The sequence below is a fragment of the Engraulis encrasicolus genome, chromosome 1, assembly GCF_034702125.1.
Source record: "Engraulis encrasicolus isolate BLACKSEA-1 chromosome 1, IST_EnEncr_1.0, whole genome shotgun sequence".
Classification (NCBI taxonomy): domain Eukaryota; kingdom Metazoa; phylum Chordata; class Actinopteri; order Clupeiformes; family Engraulidae; genus Engraulis; species Engraulis encrasicolus.
Window position 1 is genome coordinate 35,734,586 of NC_085857.1, and position 22,771 is coordinate 35,757,356.

The following is a 22,771-nucleotide window of genomic DNA, read 5'->3' on the forward strand; positions in this document are numbered from 1 at the left end:
GAAGTCAAGTCAAGTCAATTTCATTTAAAGCACATTAAAATACAACAGAGGTAACTGCCTAAAGTGCTGGACAAGTATGGGGACTTGAAAGATCCCATAGAACACACAGACAGACATACTTTGAGAACACACAAAAAGACCACTTGACAATAAAAGAGAGATAGTCACAATTAGTAAGATCTAAAATCAGAGCATCATGACATGTAGAGAAAAAAGGTGGCCAGGCAAAATAGTGAGTCTAGGGTAATACATAACTGGAGATAAGTTAGCTGGGGCAGAGCAAAAGGACAGTTAGCCTACATAAAACACATTTCAAAAAGCTAAGGGGCTGATCAACGGCTAGAAATAACAATAGAAATACATAAATAACTAGGTACAAGACCATACAGGGATAAAAGCCAGTGCGAAAAAGTGAGTTTTGGGTTTTCTGAGGTGAGTTTTAAAAGCAGCTAAGGAGGGGGACAGGTGGATATGGAGTGGCAGTACATTCCTGAGTTCGGGGCCCATTACTGCAAATGCTCGGTCTCCTCTGGTTTTCAGCCTGTCGCCATCATGAGGAGAGATTGTTGTAGTGACCTGAGGGACCTGGAGGGGGTGGGGGTGTTTACTTTATGGATACGTTTGAAATTCAATTAAGAACACAACTACTAATGGTGCATTCCCCAGAGGTAGGAGCTTCCTAGTAGGCAACCAAAAGGCAGCTACCTCCCACTTGAAAGCGTTCCAACCTGCAAGCCAACCAAACTACAAACATGGAGGGACAAAAATACATATCAACTTCTCTAAGATGTCAGCAATGTAAACAATGAGGTGTAAACAACACCATGCGTTTTTTTCATGTAGCCACATTTCATCTTTGAAAGAGGCAATGCCAATAACTACAACTTAGAAAGGTTCATGGGCTGTTTTGCAACGGTTAACCTGTCCAAATCAACTATTTGGCCAAAGAATGGTGATTGCTGAGTAATGTGCAACATAAACTATTCCTAACACTGTGCGCTGCCATTTTTTCTTTTTTTCCAATTTTTATACATCATTTTTTTCAGGACTTTGAAAAACGTCAACCACCCATATATATATATATAGTAATGTTAGGTGTATTAACCTAAACATTGTGGCTATGGCCATTATAATATCATGCAACCAATGTGTAGTTTTTTTCTTCTAAATACTGCAAATGTAAAGTAGCCTATAGATAGAATGTAATAAGTGCTTAACCCCCACAGTCCTAATAAATATATCAGTCTTTAAATAAATAGGCAACACCATTTAAACAATTTAGACATTGTCAGTAGACCTCCATGTGAAACAATAAGTGTACATGATTTAAATCTCTAACTACAACTTGTGCATCTGTGCAGTTTTGCCAAATTGGTACCCATATGGGCTACTGTACAACTTTAAGGGCCTGTACATTTTACAATGATAATTTCAGCAAGCTGTAACATCACAGCATTTGGGGGAAACACTTCAACATTTAGATTGAGCAATTCTTGGCTGACAATTCCTGCTCTTATGTTTATTCTGTTACAAATGCCAGGGGGTTCGTAATGGATGCAGAGTGGCACCGTGTAGTTGAAATATCTAACGCTTCATTTTTCAGCCAAGCTCAACTTTCTCGCCTCGCTCGCCCACTGCCCTCGCTTCCCTACGTCACCAGCTCTCGACTCGCTGCCGCGTCCCAACAGAAAATAATGGAACGCCACGCTTCTACCGCTTTGGAAGCGCCCATGTAAATCAGGCGTAATGTGATGTGGATCCTCAGTAGACTAAAATTCAGATATAAATTTGGTAAAGGGTTCCAAGTTCAATATTGCGCCATTTTTCACAACCAACCTCATTCATTGTTTGCAAAATCACAGAGGCCCCACTCACGGCCCTGCCGCTACTGCCATGACGATACAATGGTTGAACCCAGAGCCATCTAATAACAGAGTCACGTCACTCCCATAGACCTCTATGGACCAATCTTTCCACAGCAATGGCGGCTCACATGGAGCCTCACGGAGCGTTAACATGGAAATCCCCATTGACTTTAGTTCTATTAGAAGTTACTTAGTTCTAGGAGGTGGCCGTAGAACACAGAAAATGTGGTAAAGGTACTGTAATTTGTTTGTACTTAATCTTTGTTTGGTATGTGATGGTTCTGTGTTAGTTTCCAACGAACAGAAGTTTACTGTTAAGAAACATTTTAATCTACGCAAATCACATCACCAACCGACTTCCTGGTCCCCGGTTTGCGCAACTCTGTTATTAGATGGCTCTGGTTGAACCCAGCCAAAGGCTCCCAATCTATGCGTTTACATGAGACACTTAATTCCGATTTAACTTTAAATCTGATTAAAACTTAATTCCACTCTAAAAATATCATGTAAACACTTACCGAACAGGATTTAAGTTTATTCCGATTTAAACTTAAGTCCGATTAAATTGGGTGGTTTATGGTGCATTCCCCAGAGGTAGGAGCTTCCTAGTAGGCAACAAGGAGGCAGCTACCTCCCACTTGAAAGCGTTCCAACCAGCAAGTCAAACAAACTACAAACATGGAGGGACAAAAACTACATATCCACTTCTCAAAGATGTCAGCAATGTAAACATCATGCATTATTTTCATTTAGCCGCATTTCATCTTTGAAAGACGCAATGTCAATATAACTACACCTTAGAAAAGTTAACAGGCTGTTTTGCAACCGTTAACCTGTCTGAATCAACTTTATTTGTCCATAGAATGGTGATGTACAACATAACACTGTGCGCTGCCATTGCTGTGATGACATCACGATAATCAATGGGGCGAAGTCGGTTTGCTTCGCTTTTGCCCCAACTCGCGACTTGAACATTCCGCTTTAACAGGCGTTCCAATGCATTTCAGCAAGTAGGAGGTCAGAAACATCCCATCTCCCAACCCTGGGGAACGCACCATTATTCCTCTTTTATTATATGGTGTGACGTCATTGGTCGAATGCTCCATTAATTTCAATGGGGCTCCCCAACGTTCGCATGTCTGTTATTTTTCGATAACGGACGGGTTGGTCTATATCAGACCGCTGTCAATGGCAACAAGACTTTTCACTGCTAAAGCGACTTTTCAACAAGACTCTAATCAGCTGCTGTGATAGACAACACCTGTTGTCCTGGCTACCTAGCTGTTGCCTAGCGGTGTTCCACAACGGCACTGTTTTGTTTTGCGCAGCAACAATCTTTTGACATGAAAAACTATAATAAACTTAACATTAAATAGGCCTGAAGAAATGTCCCCGCCATGTGTGAATCATATATGAAGTATATCCATATAATAAGCGGGTTAACGTTCGGCGAGTCGGTGGCTTTGTGGAATAGCAGCACTTCAGAGACGCTCCGCGTCGGGGTCGAGACGCTCCACGTCGGGGTCCACATATCCACTCCTCAAAGATGTCAGCAATGTAAACAACATCATGCGTTATTTTCATTTAGCCGCATTTCATCTTTGAAAGACGCAATGTCAATATAACTACACCTTAGAAAAGTTAACAGGCTGTTTTGCAACCGTTAACCTGTCTGAATCAACTTTATTTGTCCATAGAATGGTGATGTGCAACATAAACTATTCCTAACACTGTGCGCTGCCATTGCTGTGATGACATCACGATAGTCAATGGGGCGAAGTCGGTTTGCTTCGCTTTTGCCCCAGCTCGCGACTTGAACATTCCGCTTCAACAGGCGTTCCAATGCATTTCAGCAAGTAGGAGGTCAGAAACATCCCATCTCCCAGCCCTGGGGAATGCACCATAAGTACATATGTAAGTGCTGTCATGGAATATGTATGTTACGTAATACGTATCTACCCCTGCGTTGTGTCTGAAGGTTAGCTGACGTCACCACGGTGTACGTAAGGCAGTCGAATACATGTAGTGATGGTGAGCACTTCAGTAAAAGTTGGCTGACACAACGGGATCCAAAGTGTGGACATTCCTTCTTATTTACTTTTATTACATGGTGTCAGAAACGTTTTCGGACCTACGATGCCGAAGTTCAACCCACCCGACAGTTTTTGCTTCGAAAGACCCGCTGAATGGAGTGACTGGAAGAAACGCTTCATGCGCTACCGGACGGGGGAGCGTACCTATGTTCCCACGCCCCATTGGTCCCACAGCCCATTGGTCCCACGGCCCACTGGTCCCACAGCCCATTGGTCCCACAACCCATTGGTCCCACAGCCCATTGGTCCCACGTCACTAAGACTTTTTTTCATTATTTAGGCCCATTGGTCCCACAGTCCATTGGTCCCACATTGCTTTTTTATTTGAATTTTTAGGCCCATTGGTCCCACGGGACTCACTAGTTCGACGCCCTTTCGGTACTTACCGCTTACGTCATACGACCCTAAACCTAAACCTAAACCTAACCCTAACCTTAACCCTAAACCTAACACTAACCTTAAATCGCTTGTTTGAAATGTTTGATTACCATGTGAAGTACCGAGAGAGCGTCAAACTAGTGGGTCCCTTGGTCCCACAGCCCATTGAACTGTTTGTGATGTGGGACCAATGGACTGTGGGACCAATGGACTGTGGGACCAACGGACCTAAAATTAAATTAAAAAATCTTAGTGATGTGGGACCAATGGGCTGTGGGACCATTGGGCCTAATTTTGAAAAAACGCAAAAGTCTTAGCAATGTGGGACCAATGGGCTGTGGGACCAATGGGCCGTGGGAACATTGGGCTGACCCCCCGGAGGGCTACGAAGCTAGACAAAGAAGAGCAGGTGATTCAGGTTAGCACCCTCATCTATGCCCTGGGTGGGGAAGCAGAGAACATATACGGATCGTTTACTTTCGACAATGTGGATGATTGTGATACTTTTGACATAGTTCTGGGCAAGTTCGATGCATACTTCATACCCAAACGTAACGTAATTCACGAGAGAGCCCGCTTTCATCAGCGAATTCAAAGCGCGGGGGAGAAGGCAGAGGCATATATTCGCGCCCTTTATGAACTCTCTGAGCACTGCGAATTCGGACCTAATCGTGATGAAAACATTAGAGACCAGCTAGTGGTGGGCATCAGGGATAAAGAGCTCTCCCGAAAACTACAGCTCATGGAAGATCTCACATTAGAAATGGCAGTGCAGGAGGTCAGACAAGAGGAGGAGGTGAAAGCTCAAGTTAGCTAACAAGGTGGCGAAGCAGCATGCTCCGTAGAGGAGGTCGCACGGGGGCTCAGAAAGTTCAAAATGGAGTCGCGTGTACAGCGCAACGACACTGAACAACAGACCAGACACTACGATCGCGGCAATACTTGCGGTAGGTGTGGGAAAATGATGCACAAGAGGAAAGAGCTTTGCCCAGCAGTTAAGTCCACATGCCATAAATGTAACAGAGCTGGACACTGGGAAAGAATGTGCAAAAGTAAGGTGGTAAACGAAGTCTGCGAGCACGAAGATGATGACGATGAAGCTTACAGTGTAGCCCACTTTCTAGGCTCAGTTAAGAGCACAACGTCAAGTAGCAGCGAACAGTGGACTGTCAAGCTGAACATACACAATACACCAGTCAGCTTCAAGATAGACACTGGCGCAGATGTGTGCATTACGACGTTTAATACGCTCAAAGGGGTGACACAACTTCACCCTTCAAGGGCCATGCTCTGTAGCCCAGGCGGCAAACTGAACTGCATCGGCCAATTTACAGCGAGCACTGTGCACAAACGCAGACGGCACTCATTCGCTGTGTATGTTGTGAGGGGAGAGAGTGTGAGCAACCTTCTGAGCAGAGAGACAGCACAGGCAATGAAGCTCGTTAAAAGAATACATGAAGTCAGCAGTGCAAGGGGAGAGCTTGGTTTGCTGAGAACACAGCCAGTGCGAATTGAGCTTCAAGATGATGCAAAACCCTATGCCGTCCACACTGCACGCAGAGTCCCCATCCCCCTCATGAAGAGGGTGAAACAAGAGCTTGACAGGATGGAGGCCACAGGCGTCATAGAAAAGGTGACTGTGCCCACGGAGTGGTGCGCCCCTATGGTGCCCGCTCCCAAGAAATCAGGCCAGATGCGCATCTGTGTCGACCTGAGAAAGTTAAACAAAAATGTTAAGAGGGAGAGGTTAATTCTGCCAACAGCTGAAGAGATCACAGCAGAGCTGAGTGGGTCCACTGTGTTCTCCTCACTGGACGCCGCGTCAGGGTTCTGGCAAATACCACTGGACGAGGGAAGCCAGCGACTCACCACGTTCATCACGCCTTTTGCCAGGTACTGTTTCAAGCGCCTTCCCTTTGGGATATCCAGTGCCCCAGAAATATTCCAAAGAAAGATGATGGAGACCCTGGAAGGCCTACCGGGCACTGCAGTGTTTATGGACGACATAATAGTGCATGGGGAAAACATGGCAGAGCACGACGACCGCCTTCAGAAAGTGCTGGAGCGCCTGGAGACAGCAGGGCTCATGCTGAATATGGAAAAGTGTGCACTGAGGCAGCAAAGACTACACTTCCTGGGCCACGAAATAGATGCAGAGGGCACACGACCGGACCCAGCCAAGGTGTCTGCAATCAATAAGTTAGAACCGCCAAGCAACGTCGCCGAGCTAAAAAGAGTGTTTGGCATGGTAAACTACTTGGGGAAATATATCCCCAACCTGGCCTCAGTGGGACAGCCCCTGTATGAACTTTTGAAATCAAAGTCCTCCTGGACTTGGGGTCCAGCGCAGCAGACAGCGTTCCAGCGCATCAAAGAGCTCCTTACGACCCCACCTACCCTGGCGTTCTATGATGTTGACAAACCCACAGCTGTCTCGGCAGACGCAAGCAGTTACGGCATCGGGGGTGTACTAATGCAACAGCACAGTGAAGGGTGGAAGCCGGTTGCCTACTGTTCACGACGTCTCGGCGAGGCAGAAACCAGGTACGCCCAGATCGAAAAAGAATGCCTGGCGAGCGTCTGGGCCTGTGAACGGTTTGGGAAGTACTTACAAGGCCTAGAGGGGTTTAGGTTAATCACAGACCACAAACCTCTCGTCCCACTGATGAACTCTAAAGACCTGGATACCGTCCCCATTCGCTGCCAGAGGCTACTGATGCGACTGATGAGGTTCAATCCCACCGCCGAGTACGCACCAGGGAAAACCCTCGTCATGTCGGACACTCTATCCAGGAGTCCTATTGGTGGCACACCAGAGGCGGGCGACATGAATGCAGATGTCGAATGCTACGTGGCATCCATCATCGACAACATGCCAGCCACAGATCGGAGAATGGACCAAATCAGAGCCGCCACCGCCGCAGACGACACGCTACAAGTCGTGGCCCGATACATACAGTCGGGGTGGCCCGATCACGCAAGCCAGGCTCACCCCACTGTCAGCGAGTACTACTCTATGAGAGGTGAACTGTCAGTCTACCAGGGCCTAGTGGTCAGAGGCAATAGGATAGTAATTCCGGAGAAACTAAGAGCTGACATAATAGAACGCATCCACGACGGTCATCAGGGGTTGACTAAATGCCGTGACAGAGCGAACGCCTCCGTCTGGTGGCCGGGCATCTCAGCCAAAATCAAAGAGAGAGTCCTGAACTGCCACCATTGCAGAGAGCATCGCAGGGCCCAGTCAAAGGAGCCCCTGGTGTCCACGCCTCTTCCAGACAGGCCATGGAAAAGAATAGGAATTGACTTGTGTGAACACAACAAACAGAGCTACCTTGTCATTTCTGATTACTATTCCAGATTTATCGAAATTCTGCACATGCCCACCACCACCAGCTCCCAGGTAGCCACAAAGTTGAAAGGCACCTTTGCCCGTTATGGCATAGCAGAGGAAGTGATCAGCGACAATGGGCCCCAATTTTCTAGTGAGGAGTTCAAAGACTTGGCTCGAGAACTAGACTTCACACATGTCACATCCAGCCCACACCACCCTCAGGGGAACGGGCACGCTGAAAGAGCAGTGCAAATTGCAAAAAGCATCCTGAAACAAAAAGACCCCCTTTTAGCCCTGATGTGTTACAGAGCCACTCCATGCAGTAGCACAGGGGTGAGACCAGCCGAACTCCTGATGGGTCGTAAGATCCGCACCACATTGCCATCCATAGACAGAAACCTGCAGCCCAAGTGGCCCAGCAAGCAGGTAGTTGCAGCCAAAGACGCAGCGGAGAAAAAGAAACAAGCACACTACTACAACCAGCGCCATGGCGTGAGAGATCTCCCGCCACTACGACCGGGGGACCGTGTCCTCACTAGACTGGACAGCCAGAAGTCTTGGACCACCCCAGCCTCGGTGGCCGCGGAGACCGTCACACCACGGTCATACATCATCGAGACGGACCAGGGAGCAACACATCGGCGCAACCGTCGCCACCTTCAGGTGGTACCTGTTGCAGAGTCACCAGCGTCGGGTGCACAGAGCCCTGCACCAGAGCGCCAGCCGGCGAGTCCAGCACAGCCTGTGGACTCTTCTGCGGCCGGCATTGTCGGCACTGCTACTGAAGGCCCGATACTGACCAGGTCGGGCAGAGCGAGCAGGCCTGTCCAGAGACTGGACTTGTGAACGGTAATTTCAACAACAAAACAAAACAGAAAAAAAAAAAAAGAGGGGAAGAAGTGGTAAGTTGAAAAAGAGTTCAAGAATTAACCTGAAAAGAGTTCCAGAATGTACACTGATTAATGGGATTTCCTGTGTGTATGTGAAAAGAGTTCCAGAATGTACACTGATTAATGTGATTTCATGTGTATATGTGAAAAGAGTTCCAGAATGTACACTGATTAATGTGATTCCCTGTGTGTATGTGAAAAGAGTTCCAGAATGTACACTGATTAATGTGATTTCATGTGTATATGTGAAAAGAGTTCCAGAATGTACACCAATGAAAATGATTGTGTTGCTTACTGTTAACAGAAGAAAGTTTTAGCAGCACGTTCTCCATGGCTACGGTATAGTAACAATGGGAGATACATTTATCATTTAATACACTGCAGTCTGCGTTTAGACACTGCAACAGTTATGTTTGGTTAAACATCAGTAAGTGTTACTTTTCATCAAAGTCCTGTTTAAATGCTTAAGTTACACAGTAAATGGGATAGCATCTATAAATGTGACGCCCAAGGTTAATACTGTAAAAGAACTTTAAAAGGGGGAGATGTCATGGAATATGTATGTTACGTAATACGTATCTACCCCTGCGTTGTGTCTGAAGGTTAGCTGACGTCACCACGGTGTACGTAAGGCAGTCGAATACATGTAGTGATGGTGAGCACTTCAGTAAAAGTTGGCTGACACAACGGGATCCAAAGTGTGGACATTCCTTCTTATTTACTTTTATTACAAGTGTACTTCTACTTTATTAGATACACCTCAGGGAACAGAGGACATAACAACACGCATGGTGGGCTGTATGAAATTCCGTCGTCAAACATACATGCTTTTACTTTAATTTCATGGCGTAAAGTATAATATTTGCCAAAAAAGGAAGAGACCTATGTGAATTTGGGGAGAAGGGGGAAAGAGCGCCTTTTGAGTTCCCCAACAACGTCACTGTGCTGACTACCCAGTGATTGGCTCCAAAGCTTACAGCTTCAGCCACGCGGGCTCTAGGTTGCCTCCCCAGTCGTGTATATATAGTGGCCTGAGGTGTGGAGATCGGTACTCAATTTCTCGAAATCCAAGACAAAGCTTCAAACATGAGCGGAAGAGGGAAAACTGGTGGCAAGGCCAGGGCGAAGGCAAAGACTCGTTCATCAAGGGCTGGTCTGCAGTTCCCCGTCGGTCGTGTGCACAGGCTGCTGCGTAAAGGCAACTATGCTCAGCGCGTGGGGGCTGGTGCACCCGTCTACATGGCTGCAGTGCTCGAGTACTTGACCGCTGAGATCCTGGAGTTGGCTGGTAACGCCGCTCGTGACAACAAGAAGAGTCGCATTATCCCTCGTCATCTGCAACTGGCCGTGCGTAACGACGAGGAGTTGAACAAACTGCTCGGTGGCGTTACCATCGCTCAGGGTGGTGTGCTGCCCAACATCCAGGCTGTACTCCTGCCCAAGAAGACCGAGAAGTCCAAGTAAATTTGGCCCAATCCACAAAGGCTCTTTTAAGAGCCACCCACCTTTTCTCAAAAAAGCTTATTTTCCACTTTGTGACATGTAGATACGGTAAAATCACAAGGGGCCACCTTGTACTTAAAGTATACTGGACGTGCTGTATTATCATGGTTATCGTGATAACAGTAGGTCTACTCTACACTCTTCATTTTCCTTGACATTTAGATAACCAGGAAGGTCATGTGGATGAAAAGAAAAGTACAAAGGCGCATAGACATCCCGAGTGTTTTCTGACAACAGACGAACGATGAGCCATTTCCCTCCCTTTTCAGAGACGATGATTGGTTACTTTTGAAATAGGGGGACATTCCGTCTGTCTCAAAGAACACACTACCCACCAACGTTAGTTTGCCCTCATTGCACACTGACAATTTCCCGCACTTTTTAACGACACAAATTACGTTCAACGAAGTAATACGAGCACCATATTCTAGTCAGATTAACTTAAAGCACCTGCGTTACAAAAAAGTTACAAAAAGTGCATGTATAGGCCTATAGCGAGCATTTAGGCTCAAGTTTTTTAAAAGGGTAAATAGCAGACCTTATTGTACTAAAATAGTGCTGAAAATAAGTGATCTAGTATATCACGGAAGTGAATACACCCCTCACAGTTTTTGCAGATTTTTGAGTAAATATTTTCAATGGAAAGCATTACAGAAATTTCACTTTGACACAATGATTAGTGTCCTTTTAACAACTTATTTAACCGCTTAAATTTCTTGTTCACTCAGAAAAAAAATACAGCCATTAATGTTTGAACATGTACTCACAAAAGTGAGTACACCCCAGATTAAAATCCGGTAGAGAAGGGGCTGTGTTGGCTCGAATCGTCTTGAAATGAAACGAAATGAAAAGGGAGGTCATCAGTGTGCGTTTCAACCTTTCTTTGCATTGAACTTTTACATTTTGAGTCTGCATCTGGCTTAAATAGATTGGTGTGAGATTTGAATGCAATCCTATGGAGAATATCATGATCCGCTTCAGTAATCACAGTGCATGTTGACATGCATGTTTCTTTTAGGTGTATTTCAGATTGCCAATGTTGACAGCATTCATGCATCCCCAAACCATGTCAGTCCCACTACCATGCTTGGCTTTTGATAGGATACACTTTTTTGTGTAAAACTCACTTGTTTACCACTACACATGCTTGACACCATCTAAAGCAAATTTGTTTATCTTGGTCTCAAGAGAGATGAACAGACCAAGTATATGGATCACTGGAACCATGTCGTGTAATTAAAAAAAAAATAAAAAGCTCATTGGGAAACTCCAACTCCCATTGTCATTGTGACACAGCACTCCACAGCACACAAGTGAACACTGCACACAACGATATTGCATTTATGCCTCACCCGTGCAAGGGGGCAGCCCTCAGTGGCGCCCCACGGGGAGCAGTGCAGTGGGACGGTACCATGCTCAGGGTACCTCAGTCATGGAGGAGGATGGGGGAGAGCACTGGTTAATTACGTCCTCCCAACCTCTGGGATGCAAGTCTGACGCCCTAACCGCTCACCCATCTGAAGACACGAAGATAAACAAATATACTTTAGATGGTGTTAAGCATGTGTGGTGGTAAACAAGTGAGTTTTACAAAAAAAGTGTATCCTATCAAAAGCCAAGCATGGTAGTGAGACTGACATGGTTTGGGGATGCATGGATGCTGTCAACATTGGTAATCTGAATAGTAATGGTGGGGTGGCGTCCGCGCCAATGTCTTATCCTGTGCGTATCGCTCGGTGTGTAATTCCAAGAGCAGTATGATAAAAGGAAGAAAGGAGTCGCACACTGGAGCTGGATGCAAAATCAAAAAAAATTATTAAACAAAGCCGAAAAAATGTAAATAAAACCGACAGACAGGGGACAAACGTTTCGGGTCTAGCCCTTCATCAGTGTTCCCAGTTTTAACAACATTGGTAATCTGAAATAGGCTACATCTAAAAGAAACATGCATGTCAACATGCACTGCAACTACTGAAGCAGATCATGATATTCTCCATAGGTTTGCATTCAAATCTTACACCAATCTATTTAAGCCATATGCAGACTCAAAATGTAAAAGTTCAATGCAAAGAAAGATTGAAACGCACACTGATGACTTCCCTTTTCATTTCGTGACGATTCGAGCAAACACAGCCCCTTCTCTACCGGATTTTCATCTGACCCAGGCATATAGACATAAGGAAAAAAAGGAAAACCAATCATATCTTATTCACCCTCATGTTCCCCTCACCCTGCCTGTGAATTTCTGTTTATATAGCCTATGTTTTTGAGAGTGGGAGATACAGAGAGAACAATATCTGCAATCCTTTTTTCACATACGTAGGCTTACTTCACCCTCTGCTTTGTGTTGTATCAGAGAGTTTTGAAAATATTGATGAATGAGCCCCCCCATACATCGATATATGTATATAGCCTATTCCTTTTGGTAACACTTTCTATGAAGCCCATATCTATAGCGCATTATGAGCGCATTTATAACAAATTATAATGCACATTAGAGTAGAGTAGAGTAGAGAAACTTTATTGATCCAAAGGGGGGAATTCAGGTTTCAAGTAGCTATATAAATACACATACAGACACACAGAGACACACACATGCCAAGAGGTTTCCCAATCGGGCCAGCTCTGGCATCTCAGGCAGTCCAATAATGATGTCATTGTTAGTGTCCTTCTGTATACTGTTAAACAGTTGAATGGCCCATGGGACAAAGGACCTCCTTAGCCTGTCTGTCCTGCAGGTGATAGCACGGAGACTGTGGCTGAACAGACTCAGCTGGTTACTGAAGGTGGTGTAGCTGATTATCCATAATATTATCCATAACATTATCCATTACGTAACGCATTACAACTACACCCATGATGTTTCATGATGTTTTATGTTAACAGTAATGAATAACGATGAATCCTTATACCTTATAGTACTTTATAAATCCAAGGGTGTTATGAGTGTTTGTGACTGGATATAAACTACAGGCTGCCTGATGGGGCTTACAGTACATTATGATGCATTATAGATGTGCATTATACAGTGCATTATAGATGCATCCATATGAACTTCCTTCACTTTACTTAGAGCATACATTGACAACTTATGATCTCACATGGAACATTATAGCATCTTATGAGCTCTTATGACAGTTTATCATACAGGTCTGTGCATAGAGGGGTATAGCTACTCATAATGTACTATAAGCCCCATCAGGCAGCCTGTAGTTTATAGCCAGTCATGAGCACTCATGTGCACCCTTGGATTTATAAATCATTATGAGCTAGATTCATGGTTATTCATAACTATTAATATAAAGCATCATGAAGCATTATGAGTGTAGTCATGATAAGTTGTAAGCCGTGGTGGAGTTGTAAAATCAGAGCAGGGGGGCTGGTCAGAGATGGATTGTGATTATTGGGGGTTCGGGGGTTTCTCCCCCGGGAAAATTTTGAGAATGTAGTTGTTAAAAGTGCAATTTTAACACAATATGTGAAGAAGGGAGGCCTATTCTTGAGGGGGATGATTTTTCACCATTTTCATTAAGGGGGATGATTTTAGATCATTTTCATTATTGGGGGGATGGCATCCACCCCCATCCCCCTACAACTCGAGCCCTGGTTGTAAGTAATTATAATGTGCATTATAATTTGTTATAAATGCGCTATAGATATGGGCTCTACGTAAAGTAAAGTGTTACCGGAATGTTATATGGATGCTCAGTATAGGCCTACAAATATCAAAATTCAGATAGGCCTACTATTTTGGTAAAGGGTTCCACGTTCAATGTTAAAGCTGTTGCATGGGCTACTTTAAAGCTACCCCATAGAGATAAGGGGGGAATCATCTTTTCTTTTTTTTGTGCAAAATGCATATATTAATTTGGTAAAGGGTTCCAAGTTCAATATTAAAGCTGTACATTATTTGTGGGAGATTGCTTCATTATAATGGTGCGTTCCCCAGGGCTGGGAGATGGGATGTTTCTGACCTACTACTTGCTGAAATGCTGCTGAGAGAGAATTGGTGCGGATTGGAGTGCAGCCTGGCCTGGTAACCTGGATCACTGATTACCTCACAGAGCGGCCTCAGTTTGTAATGGTGCATTCCCCAGGGCTGGGAGATGGGATGTTTCTGACCTCCTACTTGCTGAAATGCATTGGAACGCCTGTTGAAGCGGAATGTTCAAGTCGCGAGCTGGGGCAAAAGCGAAGCAAACCGACTTCGCCCCATTGACTATCGTGATGTCATCACAGCAATGGCAGCGCACAGTGTTAGGAATAGTTTATGTTGCACATCACCATTCTATGGACAAATAAAGTTGGTTAACGGTTGCAAAACAGCCTGTTAACTTTTCTAAGGTGTAGTTATATTGACATTGCATATTTTCAAAGATGAAATGCGGCTAAATGAAAATAACGCATGATGTTGTTTACATTGCTGACATCTTTGAGAAGTGGATATGTAGTTTTTGTCCCTCCATGTTTGTAGTTTGTTTGACTTGCTGGTTGGAACGCTTTCAAGTGGGAGGTAGCTGCCTTCTTGTTGCTTACTAGGAAGCTCCTACCTCTGGGGAATGTAGCATCAGCAATCACCATTCTATGGCCAAATAGAGTTGATTTGGACAGGTTAACAGTTGCATGAACCTTTTCAAGGTGTAGTTATTGGCATTGCCTCCTTCAAAGATGAAATGTGGCTACATGAAAAAAAAAATGCATGGTCTTGTTTATACCTCATTTTTTACATTGCTGACATCTTAGAAAAGTGGATATGTAGGCTATTTTATCTCCCTCCTGGTGCATGTTGCATAACATTGGGGACATGATGGTAAAGATGGACAGAAAATGAAACCACCCAGGCATTGTTATGAAGTAAAATGCCATAGTTTGATGTCACTGCGTGGTGAGGCATAGTGAATTGCAGTCCTTGTGCTGTTTCCCAAGGTGAAATGAAAAGGCCGAGACCAAGAATTGTGTGTATACCACGTTTGTGCTTAGCCTTGCCGTCCATTCTTTAGTGCATGATGATGGTTATAGATCATAAAGCGGAGAAGGCAACATCATCACACAGGTTAAAACATCAAACACACATTTGTTTACCAAGTTGAAACATGGCAAACATGGCAAAAGTCTCAATGGTTACTTTAGTGGCACATCTGAGCTTCTTTTTTGCCCTAAGGTTCCTAATGACTATACGGGTATGGCCAGTTGGGCACGCAAGGGACTGTGTTTTACGCAGTCCAAAACATGCTATTTCTAGAGCCCCCATACTCAAATAGCGGCCCTCGAATAATTTTGAAAAAAAAAAAATTTTTTTTGGTCCGATCGCGCTGCCGGCTCTTATTTTGAAATCGCGCCACAGACGCTAGGAAGATGCGTGCCGTGTCTCCGCCCCCTCAATCAGTTTCTCCCTGCAGGCTCCAAACAGAAGTGACTGTGAGGGTGGCAGAGGCTGTTGTGAGGTAGACTACTGAAGGGAAGTACGGCAGAACTTGTAAATAAATTATTTACAAAGTTCTCTTTGCCTCGTTTTTGAAAGTAATGGTCCACATTTCATTGCATACAGTGTGTTAGGACTTCGAATTGGTTTAGCACTAGCTGTAGCTAGTTGCTAACACAAATGAAGGCAAATTGTGTTTGAGCTCTGCTGGCAGCTAACTAGGGGTAGCCTACTTAAAAACGAATTGCTTGATAAACTTTTCACACTTTTAAACAGTCCCCAAATAGTTCGTTTGGAAAGCTAAGCCCCTCATAAGATTTCAAACAAAGTTATGAGCAACTTGATGATTTATTATTGGCTGTTGCATTTAATCAACATCGGATCAATGTGCCATGTTCTTGTTGGCAAAACCTGGTGTCCTCCTATCTATGTGTCCTCTTTGTTGGGTCCATTATTGCATCTGATTCTCATTATGCATGTGAGAGCTGCATAAACAAAGTCATAATAAGCAACATTTGTTTGAAAAGTGTTATCTTCAGGCTTATTGGTTTTCTCACTAAGAAATAAATGTTTATGAATGTAGTCTGCAAATATAGGCTAATCTTATGTCATTTAAAAAAGATAATCTTATGTCATTAAAAAAAAAATACTGAAGGGTGGGTGGCAATGACAGCAATGCAGGCACCTCACCCCACAGTGCTCCAGAAAAATGCAGGCCCTTTATGAAAGAAATGTTCTCCCATCCTGTCACTGGAAACTAAATATCTGCTGTGGGTGTGAGTGCGTGTGTTTTGTGATTACAAAGGCCTTATCATTTATTTTTATTTTTTTATTTATTTATTTTTTGGTGGGGGTCGTCTCGTGTCAGCCCGGCCCGGCCCTTTATTGGGAGGAATTTTGAAAACTGGCCCTCTGGGACTTTTAATTGAGTACCCCTGTTCTAGAGTAATACAGAAGGCGTAAGCAAGTTATTACTTTTTCGTTGGATAGACGAAATTGTGAATTTGATCACATGGGCTTCGAAGACAACGTGTGATATCTGGAAAACTCTGAAAATCCCAAGTTTCCATGACAAAACAGACACAAGTCCCCATAACTCCACCGGCACTATTGAAGTTGGGGGCAAGTTCAAACACCAGAAACGGACAGAGAGGCACTTTGTTTATGCTTCTGTGAACATCGAACTGTTTACTTTAACAGGGGACTTGTTGATGCACCCAAAAGTGGTTTCATTCTTTACATATTTTGCCATAAACCGAGAGCAGAAAACACAAGCGATTTGCTAGTACAGACAAAGAGTCGACGAGCTCGCTTAGTTGAGACTCTACGGCTCTCATGTCGATGTTAAGTACTGCCCACTGACTCATCCAGTCATTTACTGAGTAGAGAAACTCTGTGTTGGAGAAACTCAACGAGAATGGCAGACGCTGCTCCAGCCCCCGCTGCCGCACCGGCAAAGACACCCAAGAAGAAAGCACCCAGGCCCAAGAAGGCTGGTCCAAGTGTTGGCGAGTTGATTGTGAAAGCAATCGCTGCCTCCAAGGAGAAGAAGGGAGTGTCCCTTGCCGCTCTGAAGAAGGCGCTCTCCGCTGGCGGATACGATGTGGAGAAGAACAAGGCTCGTGTCAAAGTGGCAGTCAGAGGACTAGTCACTAAAGGCACCCTTGTCCAGACTAAAGGAGTCGGTGCGTCCGGATCCTTCAAGTTAGCCAAGAAGGCGGCAGAGCCCAAGAAGAAGGCAGTCAAGAAGCCAGCGGCCAAAAAGCCAGCTGCCAAGAAGCCCGCAGCAGCAAAAAAGCCCAAGAAGGCAGCAGCCAAAAAGCCAGCCGCCGCCAAGAAGTCACCGAAGAAGGCTAAGAAGCCCGCCGCCCCCAAGAAGGCTACAAAGAGCCCTAAGAAGGCAAAGAAGCCCGCGGCTCCCAAGAAGGCAGCAAAGAGCCCGAAGAAGGCTAAGGCAGCCAAGCCCAAGGCTGCTAAACCTAAAGCAGCCAAGCCCAAGAAGGCAGCCCCTAAGAAGAAGTAAATTCATTTTAGGCTGTTGTTTCTCAGACAAAAGGCTCTTCTAAGAGCCACCCAATTCCCTCATTAATTGCACGTGTTCCAATGAAATGCACGCATCAGTACTGTCTCATGACAAGGTTTGACATGAATGAACGACCGGTCGGCTGCCAAGCATGATTTGCGCCATGTTTCACAACAAACCTCATTCATTGTTTCCAAAATCACCGAGGCCCCACTCACAGCCCTGCCGCTACTGCCATGACGATACAACGGCTGAATCCAGCCACACGCTATAACATAATGGTTAGTTATGAACATGCACACGCATCTGTACAAGCACATAACATGTTGTTTATAGCTAATTGTCTATATTTTTGGAAGCTTTAGAAAAATGCGTAATGAACGCATGACTCGAGCTGTTTGTTTCTAGTGGGATAGGCAACAAGTTGCAACAGAGTTGTACAATAGAAGTACTTATATGTGTAATTACAACACTAGTAGTATGGCACTACAAATAATCTATGTTACAGGGTAGTAATTACATCTGTAAGTGTACTTTATTAGATAAACACCTCAGAGAACAGAGGACATAACAACGCGCATGGTGGGCTGTATGAAATCCCGTCGTCAAACATATATGCTTTTACTTTAATTTCATGGCTTATATTATTTGCCCAAAAAAAGGAATATGTGGTTTTGGGGAGAAGGGGGAAAGAGCGCCTTTTGATGGTGCATTCCCCAGAGGTAGGAGCTTCCTAGTAGGCAACAAGAAGGCAGCTACCTCCCACTTGAAAGCGTTCCAACCAGCAAGCCAACCAAACTACAAACATGGAGGGACAAAAATACATATCCACTTCTCTAAGATGTCAGCAATGTAAACAATGAGGTGTAAACAACACCATGCTTTTTTCATGTAGCCGCATTTCATCTTTGAAAGAGGCAGTGCCAATAACATCACCTTAGAAAGGTTCATGGGCGGTTTTGCAACTGTTAACCTGTCCAAATCAACTCTATTTGTCAATAGAATGGTGATTGCTGAGTAATGTGCAACATAAACTATTCCTAACACTGTGCGCTGCCATTGCTGTGATGACATCACTATTGTCAATGGGACCAAGTCGGTCTGCTTCACTTTTGCCCCAGCTCGCGACTTGAACATTCCGCTTCAACAGGCGTTCCAATGCATTTCAGCAAGTAGGAGGTCAGCAACATCCCATCTCCCAATCCTGGGGAACGCACCATAAGTTCCCCAACAACGTCACGATGTTGACTACCCAGTGATTGGCTCCAAAGCTTACAGCTTCAACCACTGAGGCTTTAGGTTGCCTCCCCAGTCGTGGATATATAGCGGCCTGAGGTGGAAAGACAAGTATCCGATTTCTCGAAATCTATGACAAATCTTAAAACATGAGCGGAAGAGGCAAAAGTATGGAGAGAGATCAGTATCATTATTAAGAAATGAATGTCACACCACTCACCAATATATTTCGTGATCCAAAAACAAATGTAATAACATTCGCAAATATAATTCATACATTTCATGATCCACAAACAAATGTAACAACATTCACAAATATAATTCATGATGCACAAATGAATGTAACCCCATTCACAAATGCCAGCGCAGTTCTATTAATTTGCAAACCGGTCTACATATATTCGCAAGCCCTATACATATTTGTGACTTCCATTGTATTTGTGTGTGGATTTTTGAGACTGTCCTGACGGTATTTGACACACAAATGTGCTCAGCCAATCACATCAGTCGGCGTTCGAGCGTAAGGTTGAAGACATTGCGCTTCTATTACGCAGAGCAGGCTACTAATGCGAAGCCACCATAGATCTGTATACATAACTGGAAGTAGAGCCATTACTGAAGTGCTCCCTGACGTAAACTCGGAAGCGTATGAAGTTACTGACTTTCACATCATCTTTGTACAAATATGTCTGGATCTGGACTAACGTGTGCCGTAATCGGATGTAACAATAACAGCAGAAAGCTAAAAATGTGGAAAAAGAGCGTATGTGCGCTTCATAGTCCACAGTTTAAAGAGGATTGTCCATGTTGTGTGCCCTACGGTGTACACCGCTTCCCCGGCCGTGCTGAGGATGAAGACATTCGCAAGATGTGGATTAAAAACGTACACCGAAAGGACTTTGCCCCCAAACAAGTATTCAAGGGTATGTATTTTTATTTCTAGGTGGTTAGTGTAGTTAAGTATTGTAAGCCAGTGTCTATGTAAACTGGTGGCAACAATTATTTAGCTTGGCTAGCTAACGCTAGTTACTATTATTTAGCATTCTTTCATTAATACCTAAGTTTCCCCAGGATTGGGAAGAGCACCATGAGCCCCATGGTTATCTGTGCTGTGTGTCATGGTACATTTGTGTGCTTATTTTCGTTTATTTGTGTATGTGTGCCCTTTGAAATGAAAATGTGACCCTGGCAACTTAGCTAATTATTTTGTTATGCTAGCGGAGTTTTGGCAAGGCTAGCCAGGTTACACTGACTTTAATAAGAAGTCAGGCTAGGTTTTGGTAGCACCATGAGCCCCATGGTTATCTGTGCTGTGTGCCATGGTACATTTCTGTGTTTATTTACGATTATTTGTGTATGTGTGCCCTTTGAAATGGAAATGTGACCCTGGCAATTTAGCTAATTCTTTTGTTATGCTAGCGGAGTTTTGGCAAAGCTAGCCAGGTTGTGTGACTGACTTTAATAAGAAGTCAGGCTAGGTTTTGGTAGCTTTTGTTTTGTCCATAACCTAGCCCAATTTTATTTTCATCTCATAAATCGACCAGCATGTTTGTATTTGTAATAATGTTTGCCATTCTATTGGAAATAAAGTGGTGGGGACAAGCTAGGTTCATCTCAAAAGTGGTAGGCCTATGGACATGTCCCCCAACACCCAGACTGAAAATTACACCCAGACTGAAAATAACCCTTCCTCAACAAAAGATACTTTTCGCTATCCAACCTCAGTGTACATGTCTTGCTTTGTCCTGTATTTTGTCTAATGTCTGTGAGAATGACTGCAGCCATGGCAAAGATAATTTTCTGTTTCATGTGTAACAGCCAATTATATTTTTTTTATCTCATCTTATTCCCACCTTAGGTGTGTGGAGTACACTTCCCTGACGGCAGACCAACGCAGGAACACCCATATCCCATAATATGGGATATGAATATAGTGTAAGTTTACATGTATATAACAAATAACTTAAGTGCTTTTTTCTTAATTACCTTAACCATATGTTGTTAAAGTACTTTTGGAGCGATTTGCCTCCAGACGTTAGACTCTCTCCCATCTGCCACTACTTTTTAATCTAGGCTAAAAAAAAAAAAAAATAATAATAATAAAAAAACACACACACACATTTTCTTAACTTAGTTCTTGACTCTTAGTTGTTATGCTTTCTCTCCTTAAGCCACTGCTTTTATGTACCTAAATTGCCTTTCAACACTTGTGTCTTATTATTCCATGCAAGAGTTTACATCTGCTAATTGTAATATAAAGCAATGTGAAGTGAGATTTAAAGTGTTCTGTAGGACAGTGGCGTTGTAATTAACTGTTTTTAAAAGCTGTTGGTGTTTTTTGTTCCTTCTTATATTTATTCTCAGAAAGCACCGTCATGTGGAAGACCACCCCAAAGAGGAGATGTCTCCAGCCCCCAACAGAGAGACCATGTGATGAGCCTCCTGTGACAGATTCTGACACCGAAGTAGGGCATAGCTTGGAGGATAGTCTGTCTCCACACCAATGTGATGTTGGCACTCAGTGGCCAGAGCGTAGTGATCATGATTGTTGTTCGATGAAGTCAACAAAAGATGCAAGCACACAAACCGTTCCTACACCATCACTGTCAGATCATGACATGGATGATAAAGTGTCAAAACTTTACACTGGACTAGACATCATCAGCTTTTGGCAACTTTTGAACACCATCATTGGCTTTCTTCCACAGTCGAAGACGTTCAAATTACCAGTCCATGAACAGCTAAGTGCTGGTCCTAATGAGGCTTCGGCTTGGCTACAGCCTGTGATATGTCCGCAATGTGGAGAGCAACACTTGCCAATTTCACAAGGGAAAATCTTATTTTTTGGCTCCCTCGAGACACTCTGAATAGAGTAAGACCCTCAAGTGTTCTTGAACACTATCCCAATGCAACATGCATCATAGATTGCACTGAAATATTTGTCCAAAGACCGAAGAACTTGGGGAAAAGAGCAAAAACATACAGCAACTATAAGCATCACAACACCTACAAAGTCCTCTATTGCATAGCCCCCAATGGTTTTGTGATGTATGTGTCAAAACTGTTTGGTGGCAGAGCTAGTGACACTTTTATCTTAAACTGTGGATTTCTGGTGATCAGATTTTGACAGACCGGGGATACACAATTGGAGATGTTCTTCCTCCAGGAGTGACATTGGCTATTCCAGCATTTACACGTGGATGTACACAACTATCAGAACATGAAGTCACAGGAACCCGCCGTCTCGCCAATGTCCGAATTCATGTTGAACGTGCAATAAGAAGGTTAAAATGCTTCAAAATTTTGAGTAATGTAATTCCAGGTTGATTAAAACATGTTGATGACATTTTGACTATTTGTGCAGGCCTGTGTAACCTTCTTGAAATCTTACAAACATGTTTGGCATACACTACACTTGTCCCTGTCTGTAGGCCTACATGTCAGCATCATCTTCCAACTTGTCAGCGATACTATGCCCAAGATATTTTGTACTGCTTGACACACAGTGATTGCCCTGACAGGTAAAACGTTGGAAAGACTTAAGATCCTGAACATAACACTTTTTTGCATTGTACTGTAGGCCTACATCAAACTCAACCCCATACTCAGAGCACACATTCAGAAGTTGCTGAAACTCAACAGCGCCGGGGGACATGGGCCTAATAGCCAGATCATCAAATGGTTGAAAACAGTGCATGTGTTTTATTGTCTGTGTCTAAATCTCGTCATACATCCAGTGCGTTTTGTTTTTTTTAACAGACGTGTTTTCACAATGACACTCTGAGAATTTACTTTTGAACAAAGTGTCTTGTGTATAAAATTGTGTGCAGACAGCCGGAGTGTGTGTGTTGCGTAAAGGAACAAGTGCTTTGCAAAGCTGGTATGAAAGTGTAATGCTAGACTTTTGATTAAGGTAAAGCAGCATGTGTTATAGTACCAACAACTGAACAATATGCTACTTTGGTCATCAGCCTTTAGTGTTTAAGCAGTAGCCTAGGCAAAAACTGTAACAAAGTAAAAACAAAAC

General features: G+C 43.9%; 2 protein-coding genes and 1 long non-coding RNA gene across 3 annotated transcripts; all 3 read left to right on the forward strand.

The window, feature by feature from the left end:
- Positions 1-9,627: 9,627 nt before the first annotated feature.
- LOC134451013 (histone H2A-like) lies at positions 9,628-10,029 on the forward strand. The gene has a single exon (XM_063201120.1). The coding sequence runs from the start codon at positions 9,647-9,649 to the stop codon at positions 10,022-10,024; it is 378 nt and encodes a 125-aa protein (XP_063057190.1). The 5' UTR covers positions 9,628-9,646; the 3' UTR covers positions 10,025-10,029.
- Positions 10,030-16,721: 6,692 nt separating this feature from the next.
- On the forward strand, positions 16,722-17,536 carry LOC134450919 (histone H1-like). Its single transcript, XM_063200975.1, has one exon. It carries the CDS (start codon positions 16,903-16,905, stop codon positions 17,506-17,508), a length of 606 nt encoding a protein of 201 aa, XP_063057045.1. The 5' UTR covers positions 16,722-16,902; the 3' UTR covers positions 17,509-17,536.
- Positions 17,537-19,347: 1,811 nt separating this feature from the next.
- On the forward strand, positions 19,348-22,480 carry LOC134451112 (uncharacterized). Its single transcript, XR_010035187.1, has 3 exons — positions 19,348-19,667; positions 20,603-20,679; positions 21,109-22,480. It is a non-coding gene; the product is annotated as an uncharacterized LOC134451112 (long non-coding RNA).
- Positions 22,481-22,771: the final 291 nt, after the last annotated feature.